This window comes from Schistocerca americana, chromosome 5, assembly GCF_021461395.2.
Source record: "Schistocerca americana isolate TAMUIC-IGC-003095 chromosome 5, iqSchAmer2.1, whole genome shotgun sequence".
NCBI classification, from domain to species: Eukaryota; Metazoa; Arthropoda; class Insecta; order Orthoptera; family Acrididae; genus Schistocerca; species Schistocerca americana.
The window spans coordinates 377,761,296-377,785,541 of NC_060123.1; the positions used below are offsets into that span (position 1 = coordinate 377,761,296).

At 44.1% G+C, this 24,246-nt stretch overlaps 1 protein-coding gene across 3 annotated transcripts in view; it reads right to left on the reverse strand.

Annotated features, from left to right (window-relative positions):
- The window catches only part of LOC124616008 (hemicentin-2-like), a 1,911,634-nt gene that overhangs the window by 185,999 nt on the left and 1,701,389 nt on the right, over nt 1-24,246 (reverse strand). For all 3 annotated transcript variants that reach the window (XM_047144221.1, XM_047144219.1, XM_047144220.1), the window contains one exon: nt 715-849. In XM_047144221.1, coding sequence (XP_047000177.1) covers nt 715-849 — 135 coding nt within the window. The remainder of the gene's footprint in view (nt 1-714; nt 850-24,246) is intronic.

The following is a 24,246-nucleotide window of genomic DNA, read 5'->3' on the forward strand; positions in this document are numbered from 1 at the left end:
TTTCCTAGCAGTTAAGTGTTTGTATTTTGAAATATTATTTAACTTCTCAACAGGTTACCCGACCAACCTAATGAACATACGCTATGAAGTTTGCTTTGGCCATTAAAAAAACTTACCGTGTCTAGATTTTTAATTTCGATCTATATTCCGACTATTTGTATCACAGGTGGTACCATTGTCCTCATTTTCAACGTTCGCTATTACGCTAAGAGAACTGAGCTATGTTTACGTTCCGTCTGGGGTGAACACTCTACCACTTGGCTTTGACGTCTCCCGACTTTCCGTTCCGTTGACGTCTAGTGAGGATCCGCCTTTAGTTTGATGTGCTAATGCCACTACTTGACGGCTGCTGCTTTCTTATGGTACTCAAACAGGTTCGTAAAACTCTGAACCTCGATTTCCTGAAGATACCGGAGAAGTTCATCATGCTAGACCAGCAGTCTTTACATCTAGGTATGTGCTCCAAGCGTGCACGAGGTGAACATAATCTTTGGTTGCGTGCCTGAATCGTAAGTCATACTTCAGTACCTGCATTTTCACAGCAGCAAACTAGTTGCTGAAACTGGCATATAATTGAAAATTCTCGTGAAATTAGTTCAGGAACTGCGCTGCCCGACACTCGCGAAGTCTAACAGAATTTCCCTCTCTTTATTCTAAATCTACCGGACATGGCTAATGCCGGCCCCTGAATGAGGGAGTAGGACTTGGACTCACCTTCTCTATGATGCAGACGAGGCTGATGCCGCTGCCGACGTCGACGTGGTGCTCGCCACTGCCCAGGATGAACGCCTCGGGAACCACGATGTGCAGGTTGACGAAGTGAGACATGATGCCCGTCCCCGTGGAGACCTGAGACCAGACAAGACGGCGACTCTCAGCACACTGAAAACCACAAGGAAACTAACTTCTTTGAAGTTAAAACAATTTTATCGGTTGCTTTGGAGAACAGTAGACAATGCTCCTGTTGCACAATTGGACATCTTTATTATCTAGGTCTTTCCTTATACCACGCTGGAACCATGGTATAATATAATTGGTTGTTGCACTGCTGGCCACTAAAACTTCCAGGCTGGAGCTACAGCTACTCCAGTCGAGGCGAAAAAAGGGGTTTCTGTGTATCTAAAGCAGAACTAGCTGGTTGCTTTTGTAGCTTACGATTGCACATTGGTGGTTTCATGGTTGATATACTGCAGTGTGTGGTATACCAGCTGTGATCTGGTTGTGTTTGTTAAGCACAAATTCTGCACAGAAGTCCGTGATTGTTGGACAAGCTGTGGATGTGTATCGACGGCACACAGGAGTGCGAGATGCGCGCTGTGACAGAGCAGTTCTACTTGTTAGCTACAGTCTGTGAGCGTGATTGATTATGTTAATCCCAGAGGGTTGTGTGGCCTGTCACAGAGGAGTTCTACTTGTTAATTACACTCTGTGAGCCGGATTGATTATGTTAATCCTAAAGAGTTTTGTGGAAACACGTTTTGAGAGTGTCTGTGGAGAATTCCTTTCGTTACTTTTTAGGTATGCAAAACCAATAGCCGGTCGTGATGGTCGAGCGGCTCTAGGCGCTTCAGTCTGGAACCGCGCGACCGCAACGGTCGCAGGTTCGAATCTTGCCTCGGGCATGGCTGTGAGTGATGTCCTTAGGTTAGATGGTGTAAGTAGTTCTAAGTTCTAGGGTAATGATGACCTCGGATGTTAAGTCCCATAGTACTCAGAGCCATTTGAACCATTTTGAACCATAACCAATAATTTGTGTTTTTGAATAAGAATTTATTGGCTCTGAGCAGTATGGGACTTAACATCTATGGTCATCAGTCCCCTAGAACTTAGAACTACTTAAACCTAACTAACCTAAGGACATCACACAACACCCAGTCATCACGAGGCAGAGAAAATCCGTGACCCTGCCGGGAATCGAACCCGAGAACGCTACCGCACGACCACGAGCCGCGGACAAGAATTTATTAAACTATATGCATCGGTACTTTGGTAGACAGCTTTGTGTAGATTGTTGTGGTGGCTGTCTGGTGGCGGTAGTAAAGCTTTATTTCTGAAGTTGACTCAGATACGACGACTGGTTATGGCCGAGGATCAGGAATTGTAAATTGTTAATTTCACTGCCTGCTTGCTGAACTATAAGAGAGGGGCGAGCCCATAGCCAAATCCTGTACTTGCACGTAATCTTCATCTCCGAACCCAAAGTAATTAAACTGTAGAACTATTTTACAAATCTCGAAAATGTCATCAATCTCATGTTGTGAAGTGTCATTGAAAATCCTGTGATTATCACTTATTATATCTTGTGCTCCATCTGTGGAGATGTTTGTATACATTACAGACCCAGAATCCCATATTATAATAGTTTTTCAGTAGCGTCTTACTATGGTGTCGCTATGTTGACGTCGTCTTCTTGCTGTACAATCAGTTGCACCAAGATTTAAAAGATTTTCTTCAGGAGCTCGGTAAAGAAAACGTGAATATTGAGTTTACCATGGAACAGAGTGTGAACGGAACATTGCCATTCCTAGATTTGTCAATTTCGCTACAAGTGTGACCGTTTTAGTTACTATATTTATAGGAGACCAACAACTTCAGACACAGTAATTCATAGTTCTTCGAACAACCCATGGCAACAGAAAGTGGCAGCATTTCTCTCCATGTTGCATAGATCGCATAATGTTCCACCAAAGAACGTAGCTTTTGAGCAACAGTTACGCATAATTAAGTACGTAGCTAACTCCAATGGCTGTGGAGCAGATGACGTCCATAAAATTGATAGTATTATTATAAAAAAGAAAAACGGACCTCCCTCAAATGTAGCACAGAGATTACATGGCGAGTATACTACCTTGATCCCTTGATAGAGATGTAAAAGGTATGAGTTATCATTGGTTTCCTTACTAAGGAAAGATATCCAAGAAAACAGATAAACAGCTGGCTGTATAGGGGTATAAAACCCAGTCTATTTGTCCCCAAAAATAACGGCCAAAATTTAGACATAGAGAGGAATCAAAAAGGGATTATTTATTGTGACATCTGACCATCAAAATGCGTAGGCCAAACGGGGACGAGTTTTAATTTAAGTTTTAGGGAGCATACTGCTAATTCCAGTACGAAGTCAGCTTTGAGTGCTCACTTGCAGCAGACGGAACACACAATCTCTGATGTTTCCACCAATCTTCAAATACTACAACAGGAGAAAAAGGGTAGAAGAATTGTAGATATTTTGAGCATTGGAAAGAGCCTCAGAAAATACCTTCACCTCCCGGACTCATTTACGTCACTGAAACGTCCTAACCAAATTTGGCTATTTAAGTGAATGACGTTTCCCAGCTCTACCATTGTTTTTTATTAATGTAAAAGGCGTTTATTTGTGTAAACAATTTTATTAATTGTAAGCACACTCACTGCAGTGGATAGTGCTGGTATATAGGATCCCACATACTATCAGGAAGCCTTTTGAAATTAGTTGTCACAGTAATTCTCCCGTCTCCGGCCATCCTGATTTAGGTTTTCCGTGATTTCCCTAAATCGTTTCAGGCGAATGCCGAGATGGTTCCTTTGAAAGGGCACGGCAGATTTCCTTCCCAATCCTTCCCTAACCCGAGCTTGCGCTCCGTCTCTAATGACCTCGTTGTCGACGGGACGTTAAACACTATCCACCACCACCGCAGTAATTCTGACTTATGTGACTCATAAAGAAAGCGTATTATTTCTGATTATTGCAGTTTGGTAATTTAAAATGTGTAGCCAGCCACCGGGGTTTCCGTCACGATATCTGGTTACTTAATATTTACGACACTGCGCATCCGCAGCTTTCCATTTAGGCGTCGCTACAGATAGCGGTTAGTTGGCGCAGGTAACAGCAACGTTGCCTCCACATACTGCCTACAACAGAGGAAAGTGTTACGCTAGGGAGAGCCGTTTCTCCTTAAATGCTACAAACGCGACGTTTTTGGAACGTATTTTAATTATTTTTATTGTAAATTATTTTAATACCTACTATGTTCTTACTCTGACATTTTTACTGGGCTCTTTTTCACATTCGGAATGGCCTTAGCTCCCAAAACATTTTGTCATAGACGCTCGCACATTCGTGAATCAGAAGTTTTAAATAGCAGGATATAAATGTTGGGAATGGCTTTATCAGCTTTAATAAGAAATTTTTATCTTTTGACTGTAAGTAGACACAGACATTATCCCTTTTACTTGTCTGTTTCATGGCGTGGCGTTCTCTTATTCCTTGTATACAGTGAAGCACCTGAGGATGTTGGAAACAGTGCCCTCTATTTTTCTGTTCCCACCTTACCGACAAAGAAAAAATTGGTTGTTGGTTCAAAAATGGCTCTGAGCACTATGGGACTTAACTTCTGAGGTCATCAGTCCCCTAGAACTTAGAACTACTTAAACCTAACTAACCTAAGGACATCACACACATCCATGCCCTAGTCAGGATTCGAACCTACGACCGTAGTGGTCGCGGCCACTGCGGCCGGCTAGGTTGTTGGTTTTTATTTCTTAACGTGACTGAAATGAATCGGTAGTCTGTGTTACTCAGAATGTTTATCGTCTACGGAACTAAAGAAAAAACAACGAAAAATCAGTAAGTAGTAGAAGCGTAATAGTATTAATCTGACTGTAGCAATGAATTCATCTACCGAAAATGAAAGTTAGTGACATCAGTTTCATATTTAGATCTACATTAACTAGAGTTTATTCTAGTTTTCTCTCATCTAAATCGATGACACTATGGGTTTATGGTACTGTATCTCCAGTGAGACACGTCTGAAGGGAAGTATGAAGGCAACAAGTGCATGCTAAAAATTTGTAACCGATCATGTTAGAAAACGATTCTTTCTTTCTGCAGCAGGAAATACGCGATGTCTGAATTTTTATGAAAGACTGAAACTGTGTTGGACTGGGACCCGAACGCACATGCTGCTTATTGCTGATAATGCTAGTACGCTGGAAAGTCTACTTGAAATCTGGAACGTGTCAGAGAGACAATGGAATACTGACCCTGAGGACTGGATGCAATTCGTGCGGGAACAGCTCACTCGGTAAGACCATCGTTCGTGGAACAAGAGGCCCCAATACGGCACACCGACTTTTGTATTCTCACCACTTAAGTACAATTTGCCGTGTGTTAGCGTAGACGCAACATCATCCTCAAAATTATTATCCCTGAACTGTTAACCGCTATATTCCAAGAAGTAGTTGTGCCGTGTGATACACTGTAACTAATACACTCCTGGAAATGGAAAAAAGAACACATTGACACCGGTGTGTCAGACCCACCATACTTGTTCCGGACACTGCGAGAGGGCTGTACAAGCAATGATCACACGCACGGCACAGCAGACACACCAGGAACCGCGGTGTTGGCCGTCGAATGGCGCTAGCTGCGCAGCATTTGTGCACCGCCGCCGTCAGTGTCTGCCAGTTTGCCGTGGCATACGGAGCTCCATCGCAGTCTTTAACACTGGTAGCATGCCGCGACAGCGTGGACGTGAACCGTATGTGCAGTTGACGGACTTTGAGCGAGGGCGTATAGTGGGCATGCGGGAGGCCGGGTGGACGTACCGCCGAATTGCTCAACACGTGGGGCGTGAGGTCTCCACAGTACATCGATGTTGTCGCCAGTGGTCGGCGGAAGGTGCACGTGCCCGTCGACCTGGGACCGGACCGCAGCGACGCACGGATGCACGCCAAGACCGTAGGATCCTACGCAGTGCCGTAGGGGACCGCACCGCCACTTCCCAGCAAATTAGGGACACTGTTGCTCCTGGGGTATCGGCGAGGACCATTCGCAACCGTCTCCATGAAGCTGGGCTACGGTCCCGCACACCGTTAGGCCGTCTTCCGCTCACGCCCCAACATCGTCCAGCCCGCCTCCAGTGGTGTCGCGACAGGCGTGAATGGAGGGACGAATGGAGACGTGTCGTCTTCAGCGATGAGAGTCGCTTCTGCCTTGGTGCCAATGATGGCCGTATGCGTGTTTGGCGCCGTGCAGGTGAGCGCCACAATCAGGACTGCATACGACCGAGGCACACAGGGCCAACACCCGGCATCATGGTGTGGGGAGCGATCTCCTACACTGGCCGTACACCACTGGTGATCGTTGAGGGGACACTGAATAGTGCACGGTACATCCAAACCGTCATCGAACCCATCGTTCTACCATTCCTAGACCGGCAAGGGAACTTGCTGTTCCAACAGGACAATGCACGTCTGCATGTATCCCGTGCCACCCAACGTGCTCTAGAAGGTGTAAGTCAACTACCCTGGCCAGCAAGATCTCCGGATCTGTCCCCCATTGAGCATGTTTGGGACTGGATGAAGCGTCGTCTCACACGGTCTGCACGTCCAGCACGAACGCTGGTCCAACTGAGGCGCCAGGTGGAAATGGCATGGCAAGCCGTTCCACAGGACTACATCCAGCATCTCTACGATCGTCTCCATGGGAGAATAGCAGCCTGCATTGCTGCGAAAGGTGGATATACACTGTACTAGTGCCGACATTGTGCATGCTCTGTTGCCTGTGTCTATGTGCCTGTGGTTCTGTCAGTGTGATCATGTGATGTATCTGACCCCAGGAATGTGTCAATAAAGTTTCCCCTTCCTGGGACAATGAATTCACGGTGTTCTAATTTCAATTTCCAGGAGTGTACATGTGACAGTTTTCTGCAGCGACTCGAATGAAACCTGAATATTAAAATCGAACTGTACATGTCAGGGTGATCTGGAGGGTTTTCTTGTCAGAAAGAGAAATTATGATATATCTTTTGTACTTTAGCTTGAGATTCTGTGAGAAAGATTATACAGACATCTCAGTTCCTGTGCTCCGAAGTCGAAAAGGCACACTACGCACGGAGGAAACTGATATAAAAGGACAGAACAGTCCTACCATGTAGTAGCATCTCTGAGCAGCAAAGGCATTCCGGAGAGAAAACTACTCGCAGCACAACTTTAACTGTCTCCTGCACGAACTTAGGACGAGTCTCAGTTAGCCGCGTCCACTCCGCTGTTTATGGGGGCCGCAAAGTCTGTGCCGCGACCCCACATGGCGTTTGCAGACATTGTGCTCTCCGACACAGGACAGATTTTCGTCTATGTGGGTCACCGTTTAATATTTTTTTGTGGGATCTGAAATTGAAAAACCTCTCTCACACCGGCCTGATTTAGCTTCACTGATCAGGATAGTAAAAAACATGCGTAAATTAAGGGAATTTTCATTTACAAAGCAGGCTTATCACATTCACACAGTTCAATACTGTTCTATCCTGATTAAATTGAGCTTAACTTAAATTCCATAAGGCAGTGAGCAATTTCGAAGTCTCGGTGCGACGAAAATTGTCAGTCGATCTCCTGAAAACATTTATAATAATTATTAACTTTTGGTTATCACATGGGGAAGACCGGAGATCTGCTGGTAAGAGTGCGTTAGCTCATTTATTGAAAGTAATAAACTGGATATCTTGACCGAACAAAACGGCAGGTTCGTCCAGTGTAAATCAGACGTTCCCCACTGATCCCGTGCAACACAGCATAGTAAGCAGATACTGTCAATAATAATCAGTTAAATAATACGCGAACACACTTACTTTAGTTTAGATCATGAATTAAATTCCTTCTCATACAGAATCTCATCAAAATGGCGACTAGCTCAACAATACATACATATACATCTTCGTTCTTTCACGGCTAATCGGCAAGATCTCAATTATTCTTTTCATAAAAGATAACATAGATAGCAGAGAAGCTAACCCATGGAGTAAATGCACGCTCCAAGGAATAATAGGGCTTGAAACTACTTTCCATTGATAATCATCGTATATTAAAGTTTAGGAATCGGTAAGATAAGAAGAGATATTTCGAGATATATACTGAGTTATATAATTTATAAAATTTCTGAAATTATCGCGGAGAGACCGCTGCAAGAGACATTACAACCGTCTTTCTAGTGCAACGCGCTACGGGCAGCTACCTGAACAGTGCCTCGCAAACAGAAAACTGGCCTGAAACTTCCTTGCTGATTAAAACTGTGTGCCGGACTGAGATTCGATGTCAGGACCTTTGCCTTTGGGGGCCAAGTGCTCTACCAACTGAGGTATCCAAGCACGACTCACGACCCGGCCTCACAGCTTCAATTCTGCCAGTACCTCGTCTCCTACATTCCACACTTCACAGAAGCTCTTCTGCGAAATTTGCAGAACTAGCACTCCTGGATGAAAGAATATTGCGTAGCCACAGCCGGGGGCATGTTCCCAGAATGAAATTTTCACTCTGCAGCGGAGTGTGCGCTGATACGAAACTTGCTGGCAGATTAAAACTGTGTGCGGGACCGAGACTTGTACTCGGGACCTTTGCAAAGTGAAAATCTCATTCATAAAACTTATATGCTGATTGTACATCTTTTTAATTAAAAAAATGTCGAGGTTTTGATTCAGTTATTAACACAGTGTCCTGCCTTCGTGGGGCTTCTTCATATTATCTTAATATTTGCCTTTTTACAACATTTCAAGAAACCATAAAAGAGCTTTGTGGTACATTTAAGCACGTGTAGAATCAGATGAACTGGCGGACACCTTAATAAAATGTTGTAAACGGAAGGAGTCTTTCAGGGTTCAAATGATTCAACTCTTCAACGCATGCTTCAACAATATAGCACAGAATCTTCTTTTTTTTTTAATGTTGTGAAAGGAAAATTTTAAGATAATCTGAAGATGTCCTAGAAGGCGAAAAGATTTGTTAATAAAAGAATAAACTGCATCCAAAACTGTTTTTATTTCAAATATGCTCCATACGGTTGGTGTACCAGAAGGCCTAATGGAGTGGAAGATATTTTACGACTGCACATCTGCTTGAGTACCGAAAAAAAAGTTACAATAAAGGAGTAGTTTCGGACCTATTGAGACTTAGCAGTTGACTATGGGTAGTTAAAAAATGGTTCTAACTACTATGGGACTTAACATCTGAGGTCATCAGTCCCCTAGACTTAGAACTACGTAAACCTAACTAACATAAGGATATCACACACATCCATGCCCGAGGCAGGATTCGAACCTGCGACCGTAGCAGTAGCATGGTTCTGGACTGAAGGGCCTAGAATCGCTTGGCCACAGCGGCCGGTTATGGGTAATTACTTTTAGCTCAAAAGAAATCTTACACGACCACTAGTTCATTTAGTGAGAGATAAACTCGTATCTCCAGTTGAATCGGCAATATTCAGATTTGTGGTACATTCGGATGTGACAGATGTCCTATGCTGGACTGCATGGGGACGTGGAAGAAGGCGTACTCGTCGTCAAGATCCTGATCGACCACGTCTGGGCACCACGATGGAGGATCGCCGCACTGTGCACCAAGCGTACCGTAACCCCTCAGCCTCTGCGAGTGTCATCTGAGAACAGCAGTGGACGTCTTGCAACGTTCTGTGTCTTCCAGCATCATTTGTCGGAAAAGAGCGGCACAGGGACTGGGAAATTATCGTTCCACGAGTAGTGTGCTGTTAACACCACAACACAAACGGAGTGCTGCCCGGGAACATGGACTGCTGACGAATGGCGCCACGTGGTGTTCTTAGATCTGCTGGTGACAAACAGACCAAAACTTATCGACTCGGTGTAGAACATTAGACAGTTGCAGCATGACTGAATACGGCTGCAAATCGCAATACAAAGAACGTTGTGAAGATATTCATGTTCTGCAAGAGCGACAACAAACAGATTTCATATTACCTGAGCGGTCAATACGAAAATTTCATCTCCAGCTCTAACAATGTTTCGTATCTGTGGGAAAAGTTCAAGAGCAATTTACAACACGCTTTAGACAGGCATGAGCCGCAGAAAGTTATGAGGCCAGAAAAGACCCGCCGGGGTTCGACAATCGTGATAGAAAGCTGCTACTAAATACAGTTTCACTGCCAGTTTAGAAGTAGCCAGACTATCACAGACGAGCGAAAACTGTACAATGCCACAATTAGCATAAGGATAGTCGTGCTGGACGTGTTCAGAGAATCCGAAAGTACAATTCTATCAACCGACTTAACAAAAATTTCTGAGAAGTTTCGGTCTTACGTTAAATCCTCAGTGAACGTATCGATGCCATATGTCCAGACACTCAGTGACCATAACGGCTACGAAACGAAAGTTGGCACAGAGAAGACCAAAACAGTTTCACTAAGGAAGAACGCACTGTTGTTCCTCCACTAACAGTAGCAACAATATAAAAATGACTGATATCGAAATAAGTGATCATAGAAAACAACTGAAATCCCTCAACACAGGGAGGACCATCGGACCTGTCAGTGTACCTTCAGTCGCTGAAGGGGCGAAATGACTTACTAAAAAAATAAAAAAATATACAATCCTGGAAATGGATAAAAGAACACATTGACACCGGTGTGTCAGCCAGTTTGCCGTGGCATACGGAGCTCCATCGCAGTCTTTAACACTGGCAGCATGCCGCGACAGCGTGGACGTGAACCGTATGTGCAGTTGACGGACTTTGAGCGAGGGCGTATAGTGGGCATGCGGGAGGCCGGGTGGACGTACCGCCGAATTGCTCAACACGTGGGGCGTGAGGTCTCCACAGTACATCGATGTTGTCGCCAGTGGTCGGCGGAAGGTGCACGTGCCCGTCGACCTGGGACCGGACTGCAGCGACGCACGGATGCACGCCAAGACCGTAGGATCCTACGCAGTGCCGTAGGGGACCGCACCGCCACTTCCCAGCAAATTAGGGACACTGTTGCTCCTGGGGTATCGGCGAGGACCATTCGCAACCGTCTCCATGAAGCTGGGCTACGGTCCCGCACACCGTTAGGCCGTCTTCCGCTCACGCCCCAACATCGTCCAGCCCGCCTCCAGTGGTGTCGCGACAGGCGTGAATGGAGGGACGAATGGAGACGTGTCGTCTTCAGCGATGAGAGTCGCTTCTGCCTTGGTGCCATTGATGGTCGTATGCGTGTTTGGCGCCGTGCAGGTGAGCGCCACAATCAGGACTGCATACGACCGAGGCACACAGGGCCAACACCCGGCATCATGGTGTGGGGAGCGATCTCCTACACTGGCCGTACACCACTGGTGATCGTCGAGGGGACACTGAATAGTGCACGGTACATCCAAACCGTCGTCGAACCCATCGTTCTACCATTCCTAGACCGGCAAGGGAACTTGCTGTTCCAACAGGACAATGCACGTCCGCATGTATCCCGTGCCACCCAACGTGCTCTAGAAGGTGTAAGTCAACTACCCTGGCCAGCAAGATCTCCGGATCTGTCCCCCATTGAGCATGTTTGGGACTGGACGAAGCGTCGTCTCACGCGGTCTGCACGTCCAGCACGAACGCTGGTCCAACTGAGGCGCCAGGTGGAAATGGCATGGCAAGCCGTTCCACAGGACTACATCCAGCATCTCTACGATCGTCTCCATGGGAGAATAGCAGCCTGCATTGCTGCGAAAGGTGGATATACACTGTACTAGTGCCGACATTGTGCATGCTCTGTTGCCTGTGTCTATGTGCCTGTGGTTCTGTCAGTGTGATCATGTGATGTATCTGACCCCAGGAATGTGTCAATGAAGTTTCCCCTTCCTGGGACAATGAATTCACGGTGTTCTTATTTCAATTTCCAGGAGTGTATAAATAACGCAGGTCATTCCCATTTACAATAAGGGCCATCGACAGGCGCACCAAATTGTAGCCCTCTGCCTTTTTAGTCACTACATTATACACACCTGACTAATAGCCGGTATGTTCACGTTTGGAATGGATGACAGCTGCGACGCGTCGTGGCATGGAACCAGTGAGACCTTGGTAGGTCGCTGGAGGGAGTTGGTACCACATCTGCTGACACAAGTCACCTAATTCCGATAAACGTCGGCGTGGGGGATGATGAAATCTGACGGCACGTTCAATCACATCCCATATTTATTCGGTCGGGTTCAGATCTGGCGATTTGGGGGGTCAGCACATCAATTGGAGTTCGCCACTGTCTTCCTCAAACCACGCTATCAAACACACAGTCACATTATCATGCAGAAAATGCTACTGCCATCGGAAACCACGGTCGTCATGAAGGGATGTACGTGGTCTGCAACCAGTGTACGATACTTCTTGGCCCTCATTATGCCTTGCATGAGCTTCCTTGGACCCACGTATGACCACGTGAATGTTATCTCGAGCATAATGGAGCCTCCACCAGCTAGTGTCCGTCCCGCAGTACAGGCGTCAAGGAGCTGTTCTGCTGGAGGACGACGGATTCGAGACCTCCCATCGACATGATGAAGAAGGTATTGGGATTCATCAGACCATGCAAATGCTCTGCCACTGCACCAATATCCAGTGCCGATGATCACGTGCCTATTTAAGTCGTTGCTGCCGATGTCATGGTGTTAACATTCTCACACACATGGGTCGCCGGTTACGAAGGCGCATCGCTGGGAGTGTTCGGTGCACTTTGTGTCCAGACACACTTGTCCTCTTCCCAGCGTTAAAGTCAGATGTTAGTTTGGCCACCTGCCCTGTTTTACCAGTCTGTCCAGCATACGACGTCCGACATCTGTAATGAGGGATGGGCGTCCAACACAACTGCGTCTGGAGATGATTTCACCCTGGCTTCGCCACTTGTTGAAGACAGTCACTTCTCGAACATCGGATAAGTAGTGCAGTTACCGAAATGCTCGAGGCGAGCCTTCGTGTCATCACAATCTGCCCTCAGTCAAACTCGCATACACTGCGCGACTTTCCCATTCTACACACGGACAGTTCGCACACTGGTACTACATGCACCGTGCACGTGTATGACTAGCAGTCATTCTTCGCCAGTTGACGCTGCTATCGCCTGGACGTTTTCATATGGATAACAGGTCGCAGATTATATTGTTTTGGCTGATCGGGTGTGTTTAACATTGATCTGTTGTAGAATTTTGGAACGTGTCTTAGATCGCACACTCTGAAATTCCTGAAGACTGAAAATCTCCTTTCTAGGAACGAACGTGATTTCTGAAGACAGCGATCGTGTGAAAAATATCGATCGTGTGAAACCCAGCACGCTTTGTTCGACGCGAGACGCAGAAAGCAGTAAATACCGAGGCCATGGTTTCCATGTTCCTGGACATCGGGAAGGCGTTCCATGCAGTTCCGCACTTACGCTGACGAACAAAACACAAGTCTACGGAATATCACACCAGCTGTGTAGTTGGACTGACGAGGTTGTAGCAGACAGAATTCAACATGTCGTTTCAGTCCTAAAAGTAACTTCGGGCCTACAAAGAGTGAGTGTTACATGACCATTATTTTCACAATATATATAAATGAAGTAGTGGCTAACGTCTAATATTCCATATTCTGGAGCCGGCCGGGGTGGCCGAGCGGTTAAAGGCGCTACAGTCTGGAACCGCACGACCACTACGGTCGCAGGTTCGAATCCTGCCTCGGGCATGGATGTGTGTGATGTCCTTAGGTTAGTTAGGTTTAAGTAGTTCTAAGATCTAGGGGACTTATGACCACAGCAGTTGAGTCCCATAGTGCTCAGAGCCATTTGAACCATTTTTTTTCCATATTCTGGAGAAGCACAACAGCGCTACTCCTGGTGTCATGGTGTGGGCAGCCACCGATGATGATGATGATGATAATCACGATGATGATGCGTTCGTGGAGTGCTCAACTTCAAGGTCATTAGCGCCCGTACAAAGTCCTAATTTGTACACAGTCCAATTTTTGCGCAACCGAATCTAGCCAATGTCACGAATGATGACGGTAATGATGAAATGATGGGGACAACACAAACACACATCCCCGGACAGAGAGAACCCCCAACCCTGTCGGGAATCGAATCTGGGACCTCGTGATGCAGGGGCAGCAACGCTAGCCACTAGACCGCAAGCTGAGGAAGCCACAGAGTATGACTTCAGGTCACGGCTGGTAATGAAGGGAACTCTGACGTCACAGCGGTACGTTAGCTATATCTTTCGTCCTCAGGTGTTACCACTCAGGTAGAATTATCGTGGCATCATTTTCAAAAGGATAATGCTCGTCCAGTCGATGGCACGTGTTTCTGTGAACTGTGTGTTTGATATTGAGGTACTACCACTGACAGCAAGATCCACAGATCTACCCCGGAACTAATTTCTGTGAGGGACTAGTTTCAACGTCAACTTTGTCGCAGTGACAATATCCAAGATACATATCAACGGCCAGTTTTAATAGTCGTGGGTCAGCTTGCCTCAGGAACGATACCCTTTCAAACTCAGGCAGTGGCTGCAGTCAGACCAGAAGGGTTGCACTACCATACTGGTGAGTGATCTCATACTACCACTTTCTTTGCAAACTTCACTTGATTTTGTAATCGCTGCAGCAATATCACATACCCCCTCCATCCGTGAGTTACATTTTAGTTCGTCCTCTCCTTCTGCATGTTTCTTCATCCTATACACCCTTTCTTGTGCTACGTAATTTCTTAATATGCCTGTCTAACTATTGCGCTACATCACTCCATGTAAGAGGAATCTTTCTCTCTGTTATTGATCAAGAACTGCACTTAAGTATTGTTTGCAGAAGACTTCATGACAATGAGCATTGTGCTTGAGGAACGATACAGAAGAGCGTTATGGATGAAGGCGTTTATTAATGACGGAAACTTTCTGGACCAATTGGTTACGTCAGTGAGTAATGCTGACTCTTGGCTTCATCGAAATAGCGATACATATCAAACGCAAAAGGAATTTTTTTGCTATTGCGACCAGCCACGAATTCCTTTCCTGCGCCAACCTCTTAATTTCAGAGTAGCACTTGCACCCTACAACCTCAGTTATTTGCTGGATGTATCGAGTGCCTGTCTTTATCTACAGTACTTACCCTCAGCAACTCCCTCTAGTACCTCGTATGTTATTCCGTGATGCCTTAATACATGTCGCATTATCTTTTTCCGTTCTTTGCCGATTATGCACAGAACATCAACTATCCTTATCAGTCCACATAATTTTTAACATTCTTCTATACCATCATCTCAAACGCTTCGATTTTCTATTGTTCCTGTTTTCCCGCTCTCTGTAATTCACAACCATACAAACTATTCTCCAGTAGAACATTCTTGTGTTATTTTGCTTCGAAGGTAACAGATTTCTACAACCTCGTCGACTTCGTGCGGATCACCAATTTTGATGTTATGTTCCTCGAGAGTCTTATCTCTGACGCTTCTCATTACTTTTGTATTTTTCCGGTTTATTCTCAGTCAGTATTCCGTATCCATTGGGCTGTTAATTCCATTCAACTGGTGCCGCAATTTTTCTTCTCTTTCAATGAGGATAGCAATGTTATGAGCGAATGTTATCATTGATGTTCTTTCAACATGACTTTTAATCCCACTCTTGAACCTTTCTTTTATTTTCGTCATCGCTTCTTCGATGTACAGATTGTGCAGTCGGAGCGAAAGAGTGCATCTTTGTGTTACACCCGTTTTAATCCAAGAACTTCGTTCATGGACTTTCAATCTTATTACTCGTCTTGGTTCCTGTAAATATTGTATATTACCCGTTTTTCTATAGTGTATTACATCTTTCTCAGAATTTCGATCATCTTGCACCTTTTTACGCTCTCGAATGATTTTCAAAGGTTGACAAATTCTGTGAGTGTCTCTTGATGTTTCTTCAGCCTTGCTTCCGTTGCCAAGCGCATTTTCAGAACTGTCTCTCTCTTGTGTCTTTATTTTTCTCACACCCAAATGGATAATTAACTAACACAGCTTCAACTTACTTTTCGATTATTCTGTATATTAGCCTGTCAGTAACTTGAATTCATAAGTTGTGGAGCGGAGAACCCAGTGCCTGATACTGCGTACACAAGGGCCCTCTTTTTGACCTATAAAGCTTCTTGGTTTACAATGTATGAAACTGTATGACTGCGGACACGAGCAAAGATCCACTAACACAGGGAAAGGTCATGTACATCTGGCCGTACGGAAAGCAACTGACACTAACGTCAACTTTTACAACACACAGTGTCTGGTCTTGTGTTTTGTTTGTGGTCATGGTATACAGGGTGGTCCATTGATAGTGATCGGGCCAAATATCTCACAAAATAAGCATCGAACGAAAAAACTACCAAAAATGAAATTCGTGTAGATTGAAGGGGGAAACCAGATGGCGCTATGGTTGGCCCGCTGGATGGTGCTGCCATAGGTCAAACGGATATCAAATGCGTTTTTTAAAAATAGCAAACCCCATTTTTATTACATATTCGTGAAGTACGTAAAGAAATATGAATGTTTTAGTTGGACCACTTTTTTCTCTTTGTGATAGATGGCGCTTTAATAGTCACAAACGTATAAGTACGCGGTATCACGTAACATTGCACGGTATTGGCTTCGTGATGCATCACCCGTGTTAAAATGGACCGTATCACATTGGAAAAGCCGAAATACAATGTTCAAACGTACCTACGTTCTGTAATTTAATTTAAAAAACCTACCTGTTACCAACTGTTCGTCTAAAATTGTGAGCCATATGTTTGTGACTATTACAGCGCCATCTATCACAAAGCGAAAAAAGTGGTCCAGCTAAAACATACATATTTCTTTACGTACTACACGAATATGTAATAAAAAATGGTGGTTCCTATTTTACAAAAACGCAGTTGATATTCGTTTGACCTATGGTAGCGCTACCTAGCGGTGCAATCATAGCGCTATCTGGTTCCCCCCTTCAAGCTAGACAAGTTTCGTTCTTTGTAGTTTTTTTGTTTGACGCTTATTTCGTGAGATATTTGGCCCGGTCACGATCAATGGACCACCCTGTATAGCATAAGCTCACCCAGAATTGTACACGTTTGAAGTGCAATGGTGTATTGTGAGGAACTAGAGGGTTCGGGGTGTAAAAACTCTTCCACATGCGCCACTTCCAGCCAAAATTTCCGCTTCTCTGATGTTACGTTGGAAAAAAGTAACTTTAAGCCTCTGTGAGTGAAGGGTTTTGATGAGTGTCATAATGCATGATGCTCTCGATGAGATACTTCGCACCTCGCTCTAGGAAATAGTTTCCAAAGAGCAAATTAAAGGCTGATGTTCTACAGTCACAGCAACTTTCACCTCACGATCTTTATTGTGCTGTCGAAACCGCGTAGTCCTTAGTTTACTCTGAAAGACTCGACCGTTTTGTAGATTTTTTATTCGTAATCGAAAAGTTATCAAAGTGTGGTCAGCTGGCGTCCGAAACACAAAGCAAACTTAATAAATAGTTTTTTCCTAGAAAAGAATATAAATAAAACCTGTCGGAACAACTAAAGTAATGTCGTCAAGTTTAAAACGCAGAATGCGACATCAGTAAATCCGTATATCTTAGTCAGTAAATCCGCTTTTTTGTATTCATGAAGATAAGATTAGGGTGTTTAATTCCGTCACTGAGTTCAACTTTCGAAAATGTATCTGTCAGTGAGTTAAAAAACTAACAGCGCCATCTATAGGTTCTTTGATGTAGTATGCCATGATGATTACGCATCCAAGCTACTAAGCTGAGCAGATGACTTTCGATAATACTTTAATTTAGGATATCCATTTTTTTCGGTTACCGATTTTTATGAAATGAAGCCCGTTATGCTGCCCCAAACTAAGCGTAAGTTACCTGTGAAACTCCCTTAAAAATTCGTCCAATGTGTTTAGAGATTAGCTTGTTCAAACAGCCACAAACGATAGTTTTACAATTCTGAACTAGCACAGATTCCTGTCTCTCTCTGTAAATTTTGGTACTCCCTTCTTTCATTGGTCAGTTGAAGTACTTCTTCGTGTTACGCTAGGTTTCTTCTCAAACACCTTCCTAAAACTTTTGTTTGTGTGTTAAACATTTGTGAGTGCCCTTCAATTGAACGACGTACTCCAGTGTTCTTTACTGCAATATCCACATCCTTTCGAACGTAGAATTCTTCAAATATCTTGTAAATTTCAGTCTCGAAATATTTTTTATATTATGTTCTGATAATCCAAATGATTCCTGGATATACACATAGTTTCAATTTCAAAACGTATCCATATCACGTGAACAATGTTCAGGCAGTGATAACGCGATTGCATGAAAACCGACGGCTTCTATCAAGGCTGAAAAGACCAAAATGATACTTAAATGACCTTACATTGTAGCTTACGTTATGATCAATAATATGCAATTGACTTGTGCATAAAGCAAAGCTTAAATCCCAATTGAGTAGTCGGACAGTCATCTTAACCATACAAAAAGTTCATTTAGGGCGAGATACAAAGAAAAAAAGACATTTTACTAGCAGACGTTTCCCGTTAACTTTTAAATAGGAGCGCTGCTATTGACTTGTTTGCTAGTCCCTGTGCGTTGGCGTGCTGATAACCAGATACGGCGTGGCGGACCACATCTAAACTTAAAGCAGACCTTTCAAGCGGGTAACATGACTTTCTACGTTGAAACTGCAGCTGCCAGAGTACACGCTTTTATTTTCTAATGTCATGTGTGGAGGTATGTCAAAAGGGAGGTGTATTGCAAGTTACTGAATTACGCCATACAAAAATGCTTTAGTGACGCATCCTTTGCAGCTAACTTCAGGGTTTGGGCTGATAAACACTGGCATTCTTGCTGTTGTAAATGTGTTATTCAAAAAATGGTTCAAATGGCTCTGAGCACTATGGGACTCAACTGCTGAGGTCATTAGTCCCCTAGAACTTAGAACTAGTTAAACCTAACCAACCTAAGGACATCACAAACATCCATGCCCGAGGCAGGATTCGAACCTGCGACCGCAGCGGTCTTGCGGTTCCAGACTGCAGCGCCTTTAACCGCACGACCACTTCGGCCGGCTAAATGTGTTATTGACTGCCTGCTGTCTTCGATAACTTAGCTAACGTACAATTATTATATAAAACAATGAAATTCAAATATTAAGTGAACCACAGTTTTGTAATAATTTACGTATCATAATACTGACGTATTTTCAGATAATATAGTTTCAAATACGTTAGTAGCTCCTTCCATTCTATATTACTAAAACGCTATTCCGCAATCGGACACCAGTCTGCAGAGTCTATCTAACAGTTTCAAAGGCAATAAAAATTTGGCCATCAGTATTTCGCGTAGTTATTGACTTAATTTAAAAATTTAAAATGCTGTCATAATCGACTCATTAACATGTATTAGCTGATATTAAAAGTTTAATTCAGTAAGATAAGTATTACAATTAGAAACTACGTGTTTTTCTTGAGACAGAGTTACTGACGGAGCGCTACAGACGGACTTCACTCATCCAATGTTTGAGAATGACAGCTCTTGTCGACTTCGAACAAAGTTTACACAAAATTTCAACCTATATGAAATTTTTCATACAGACACTCCACGCACAATAATGAAAGGACAAAAGTTTATTCCTTACTGCATTCCCGGCCGCTATTCATGCAGTAAAATTTCAGCATGAGGAATGACATTTTCATTTATTACTTCCTTACTACCAAATCTATTCATAACATATTCTCTAGCGCTAAATGTGAAAAATGTAAGTTAATGCGGATGAGTAGGAAGAAGAAACCTGTAATGTTCGGTTCCAATGTTACTAGTATCCTGCTTCACACACTCAAGTTGTTTAAATATCTGGGCAAACGTTGATAAGCGAAATGAAATGGTAAGAGCTTGTGAGAACTAGGGTAGGGCAGACGAATGGTCGACTTCGGTTTATTAAGAGAATTTTAGGAAACAGTGGTTCACCTGTACAGGAGACCGCACATAGGACGCTAGTGCAACCTATTCTTGAGTACTGTTCTAATGTTTGGGATGCGCACCAGTTCGGACTGAAGGAAGACATCGAAGCAATTCAGAGGCGGCTGCTTGATTCGTTATCGATCGGTTCGAGCACCACGTAAGTGCTACTGAGATGCTTCGGGAACTCAACTGGGAATTGCTTGTGGGAAGGGGACGTTCTTTTCGAGGAGCACTACTGATAAAATTTAGAGAACTGGAATATGAAGCTGAATGCCAAACGATTCTACTTCCGCTAACATGCAATGCACGTAAGTACCACGAACATAGGATACGAGAGATTAGGGCTCATACGGAGGTATATAGACAGTAGTTTTTTCTTCGCCCTATTTGTGGTTGGAACAAGAAAGGAATTGACTAGTGATGGTACAGGGTACCCTCCGCCACGCACTAAATGGTGGATTGCGAAGTATCTATGTAGATGTAGATGTAAATGTAGATGCAGACAATTTCCACGTTTATCACATAATGTGCCTGAAAAGCTATATCCTTTTACTACACGTAGCTCAGGACTTACGACGTCATAGACAACGAGATGCGTGAAAAACTAACTTAAAATGGAGCCCAAATTTCCCAGTTCATATCCCACAAGTGTTTAATAACGAGAGCACTTGACGATTTCCAACAGACATTAACCATAGTTTCAAACATCTTCTAAATTTTTTCTCGCTTACACGCTTAAAGGCAAGTATTTAATACCCTATGCGACCAAAGTATCCGGACACCTGGCTTAAAATGACTTACAAGTTCGTGGCGTGTGTATAAGGTTTTCTTAGCTGAGTGAGTGACCTGTAATTCGCTCATTATGTTTCTTAAGTATTCGGGTGTCATTCTACACTAAGAAACCATTACTTTGTTGTAGTATGACGAATACTTGTTCTTTTGCGACACGGATGTTTGTATTTCGCACACGGATACTAGAAGGAAACGTTTCTGGTAGTGAAGCAAGCCTTTATTTTATATCGTGCTGGACGTGTTTTGCTTCTCTTGACAGTTATCTTCAACGTGGCTATAGAAAATTTATCCAACGCCCTTGTTCTCCTGCTCCTTACTGGTCACGACTGAATTTATAACATTTTGTGGGAACGCTTACTTTTAATTGGACGTTTTGCTTGTGTTTGTCCAAAAAAAAAAAAAATGGGACTTAACTGCTGAGGTCATCAGTTCCCTAGAACTTTGAACTACTTAAACATAACGAACCTAAGGACGTCACACACATCCATGCCCGAGGCAAGATTCGAACCTGCGACCGTAGCAGTCGCGCGGTTCCAGACTGTAGCGCCTAGAATCGCTCAACCAACTCGGCCGGCATTGTGCTTGTCGATGTGCTACTCCTTACCTAGTCTAGTCAGAGGCCACTGCGGATGAACCCCCTGTTAGTCATCATTAAGGAAGGATGAAAATTTAGGGCTGAATGTTACATCGATAGCCGAAGTCACTAGGGACAAGGTTGGGCTGTAGTTCCATTCAGAGGTCCTACGCACATGGTAGAGCACTTAAGCGGTAGCAAGTCGTATTCACGAACACCACGAGAAATCACAGTCAAGGCTGGAGGTTTCGCTTTTGTATTTCTCCACGGACGTCACGTATACAGTGTCCCCAGTATGTTCAAGTGTCAGCGGTAGCCAAGACAGTGTTCTGTGTAGTTGTTAGTGCACTCTGTCGGAGGTAAGTGAATCCGAATGCGGGCAAATTTTTCGAGTTCTTACGGTGCATGCTCCCGTAACCGCGCCGGATATTTGTTGTTCCAAGAGGCACCGTATCGAAGATTTATACCACACAGGCGGAAAGGGGACTACATCATCCAATAAGTCACAACGTCGATTAAAGAGTGTGTTGAGTGATCGCAACAGCCGTTCACTGAAGTGGATTGTGACGAAAAATAAGAAGACAGCAGCTGCAAAAGTCATTGCAGAACTGAATGAAGCACTCGCGAATCATGTCAACACAAAAACAGCACGACGGTGCTCCACAAACCGCGATTTCGGAAACCACTCATCGGTCATAGAAATGACCTTTACGGCAAAACGTGCTTCTGAACCAAAAAATGTTGGACTCTGGAGCAATGGAAGAAAAAAATGTTCAAATGTACGTGAAATATTATGGGACTAAACTGCTAAGGTCATCAGTCCCTAAGCTTACACACTACTTAACCTAAATTATCCTAAGGACAAACACACACACCCATCCCCGATGGAGGACTCGAACCTCCGCCGGGACCAGCCGCACAGTCCATGACTGGAAGAAAGTCAGTTGGTTTAATGAGTCTTGTTGCACACATTTTGCAACTTCTGGCCCAATTTACGTCCCAATAGTGAAACACAGCTGGGTTCGATGATGATTTGGGCAGCAGTGTTCTGGTAGTCCATGGACCCACGATCATTCTGCAAGATCTTTATTATTGCCGAGGGTTACATGACCGTTTTGAATGTTTCGGTCCGTACAATGTTTGTTCCCAATTCTGATGCTGTATTCCAAGAGCAAGGAGCCCCTGTTCACTAATCTAGCATCTTCGAGGACTTGTTTCTTGATCATGAGGGTGAGCTGTCGGCTCTCCCCTTACTACCACAATCACCAGATTTCAATATTATTGAGCCTTCGTGATTGCTGTACACCTCCATCATCGTTACCTGAACTTGCCACTATTTTGCAGAAGAATGGTCTAACATTCGCTTGAAAACCATAGAGGACCTATGTTTATTCATTCCAAGACAATTGGAAGCTGTTTTGAATGCCAATGGGCTTTCTGCATAATTTTATGCATTGTATTGTGTTTTTGTGCTTCCAAATTTTTGCCTACCACATGTATATACAGGGTGTTACCAAAAGGTACGGCCAAACTTTCAGGAAACATTCCTCACACACAAATAAAGAAAAGATGTTATGTGGACATGTGTCCGGAAACGATTATTTCCATGTTAGAGCTCATTTCAGTTTCGTCAGTATGTACTGTACTTCCTCATTTCAACGTGATCAAATTGTAAATTTTCACAATCAACATGCGTGGCCTGACGAGAATCCGCACGCAATTTTGCAATCACGTCATCAACACAGATTTTCTGTGAACGTTTGGGCAGGCATTGTTGGTGATGTCTTGATTGGGCCCCATGTTCTTCCACCTACGCTCAATGGAGCACTTTATCATGATTTCATACGGGATACTCTACCTGTGCTGCTAGAACATGTGCCTTTACAAGTACGTCACAACATGTGGTTCATGCACGATGGAGCTCCTGCACATTTCAGTCAAAGTGTTCGTACGCTTCTCAACAACAGATTCGGTGACCGATGGATAGGTAGAGGCGGACCATTTCCATGGGCTCCACGCTCTCCTGACCTCAACCCTCTTGACTTTCATTTATGGGGGCATTTGAAAGCTCTTGTCTACGCAACCCCGGTACCAAATGCAGAGACTCTTCGTGCTCGTATTGTGGACGGCTGAGATACAATACGCCAATCTCCAGGGCTGCATCAGCGCATCAGGGATTCCATGCGACGGAGGGTGGATGCATGTATCCTCGCTAACGGAGGACATTTTGAACATTTCCTGTAACAAAGTGTTTGAAGTCACGCTGGAAAGTTCTGTTGCTATGTATTTCCATTCCGTGATTAATGTGATTTGAAGAGAAGTAATAAAATAAGCTCTAACATGGAAAGTAGGCGCTTCCGGACACATGTCCACATAACATATTTTGTTTCTTCGTGTGTGAGGAATGTTTCCTGAAAGTTTGGCCGTACGTTTTTGTAACACCCTGTATAGACATAAATAACATGCGCGGAGCGCAGTGAATGATAAATTAATTATGCTGAAGACGAAATAGACAGCCAGAGGAACGACGACATCTGATACTGTGAAGCATCAGGTCCAGCGATCAGGAAATGTACGCTGTACTATTCGTGTAGAGTTGTTTCCAACGCCCATCGTCGCTTTCGTTACTTCACCGGTCTTATTTCCTATACTTCATTTTCTCGTCCATGAAGACGATTACCTCCTACTGATAACCACTTTAGTTGACGGACCACGTAGTAAAGTAAATTAGGCGGGAGTGTAACGATCACTCTCCTTTGCAGTTTATGATAATTCTGATTGGGTATGTAATTCTGGTAGTACATATAACGAGATTTTGTTAGCAAAATTTCATACGGGCAGTCAAAACGAGCATTCGGTCTTTTCGGTTCACATTCTAACAGGAGCCAACTTAAGACACATGAGATAACGCTGTGGCTTCTATTGATAGATTATGGTTGACAGCTTTCTCATTCTTTGCGCGCTAAATAGTGGTGTAAATTGAACTGCCGCGCGGTCTAGGTGACTTGTCACGGTTCGCCGGATCCTCCCGTCGGAGGTTCAAGTCCTCCCTCGGCATGTGTGTGTGTGTGTGTGTGTGTGTGTGTGTGTGTGTGTGTGTGTGTGTGTGTGTGTTGTACTTAGTGTAAGTTAGTTTAAGTTAGATTAAGTAGTGTGTCAGCTTAGAAACCGATG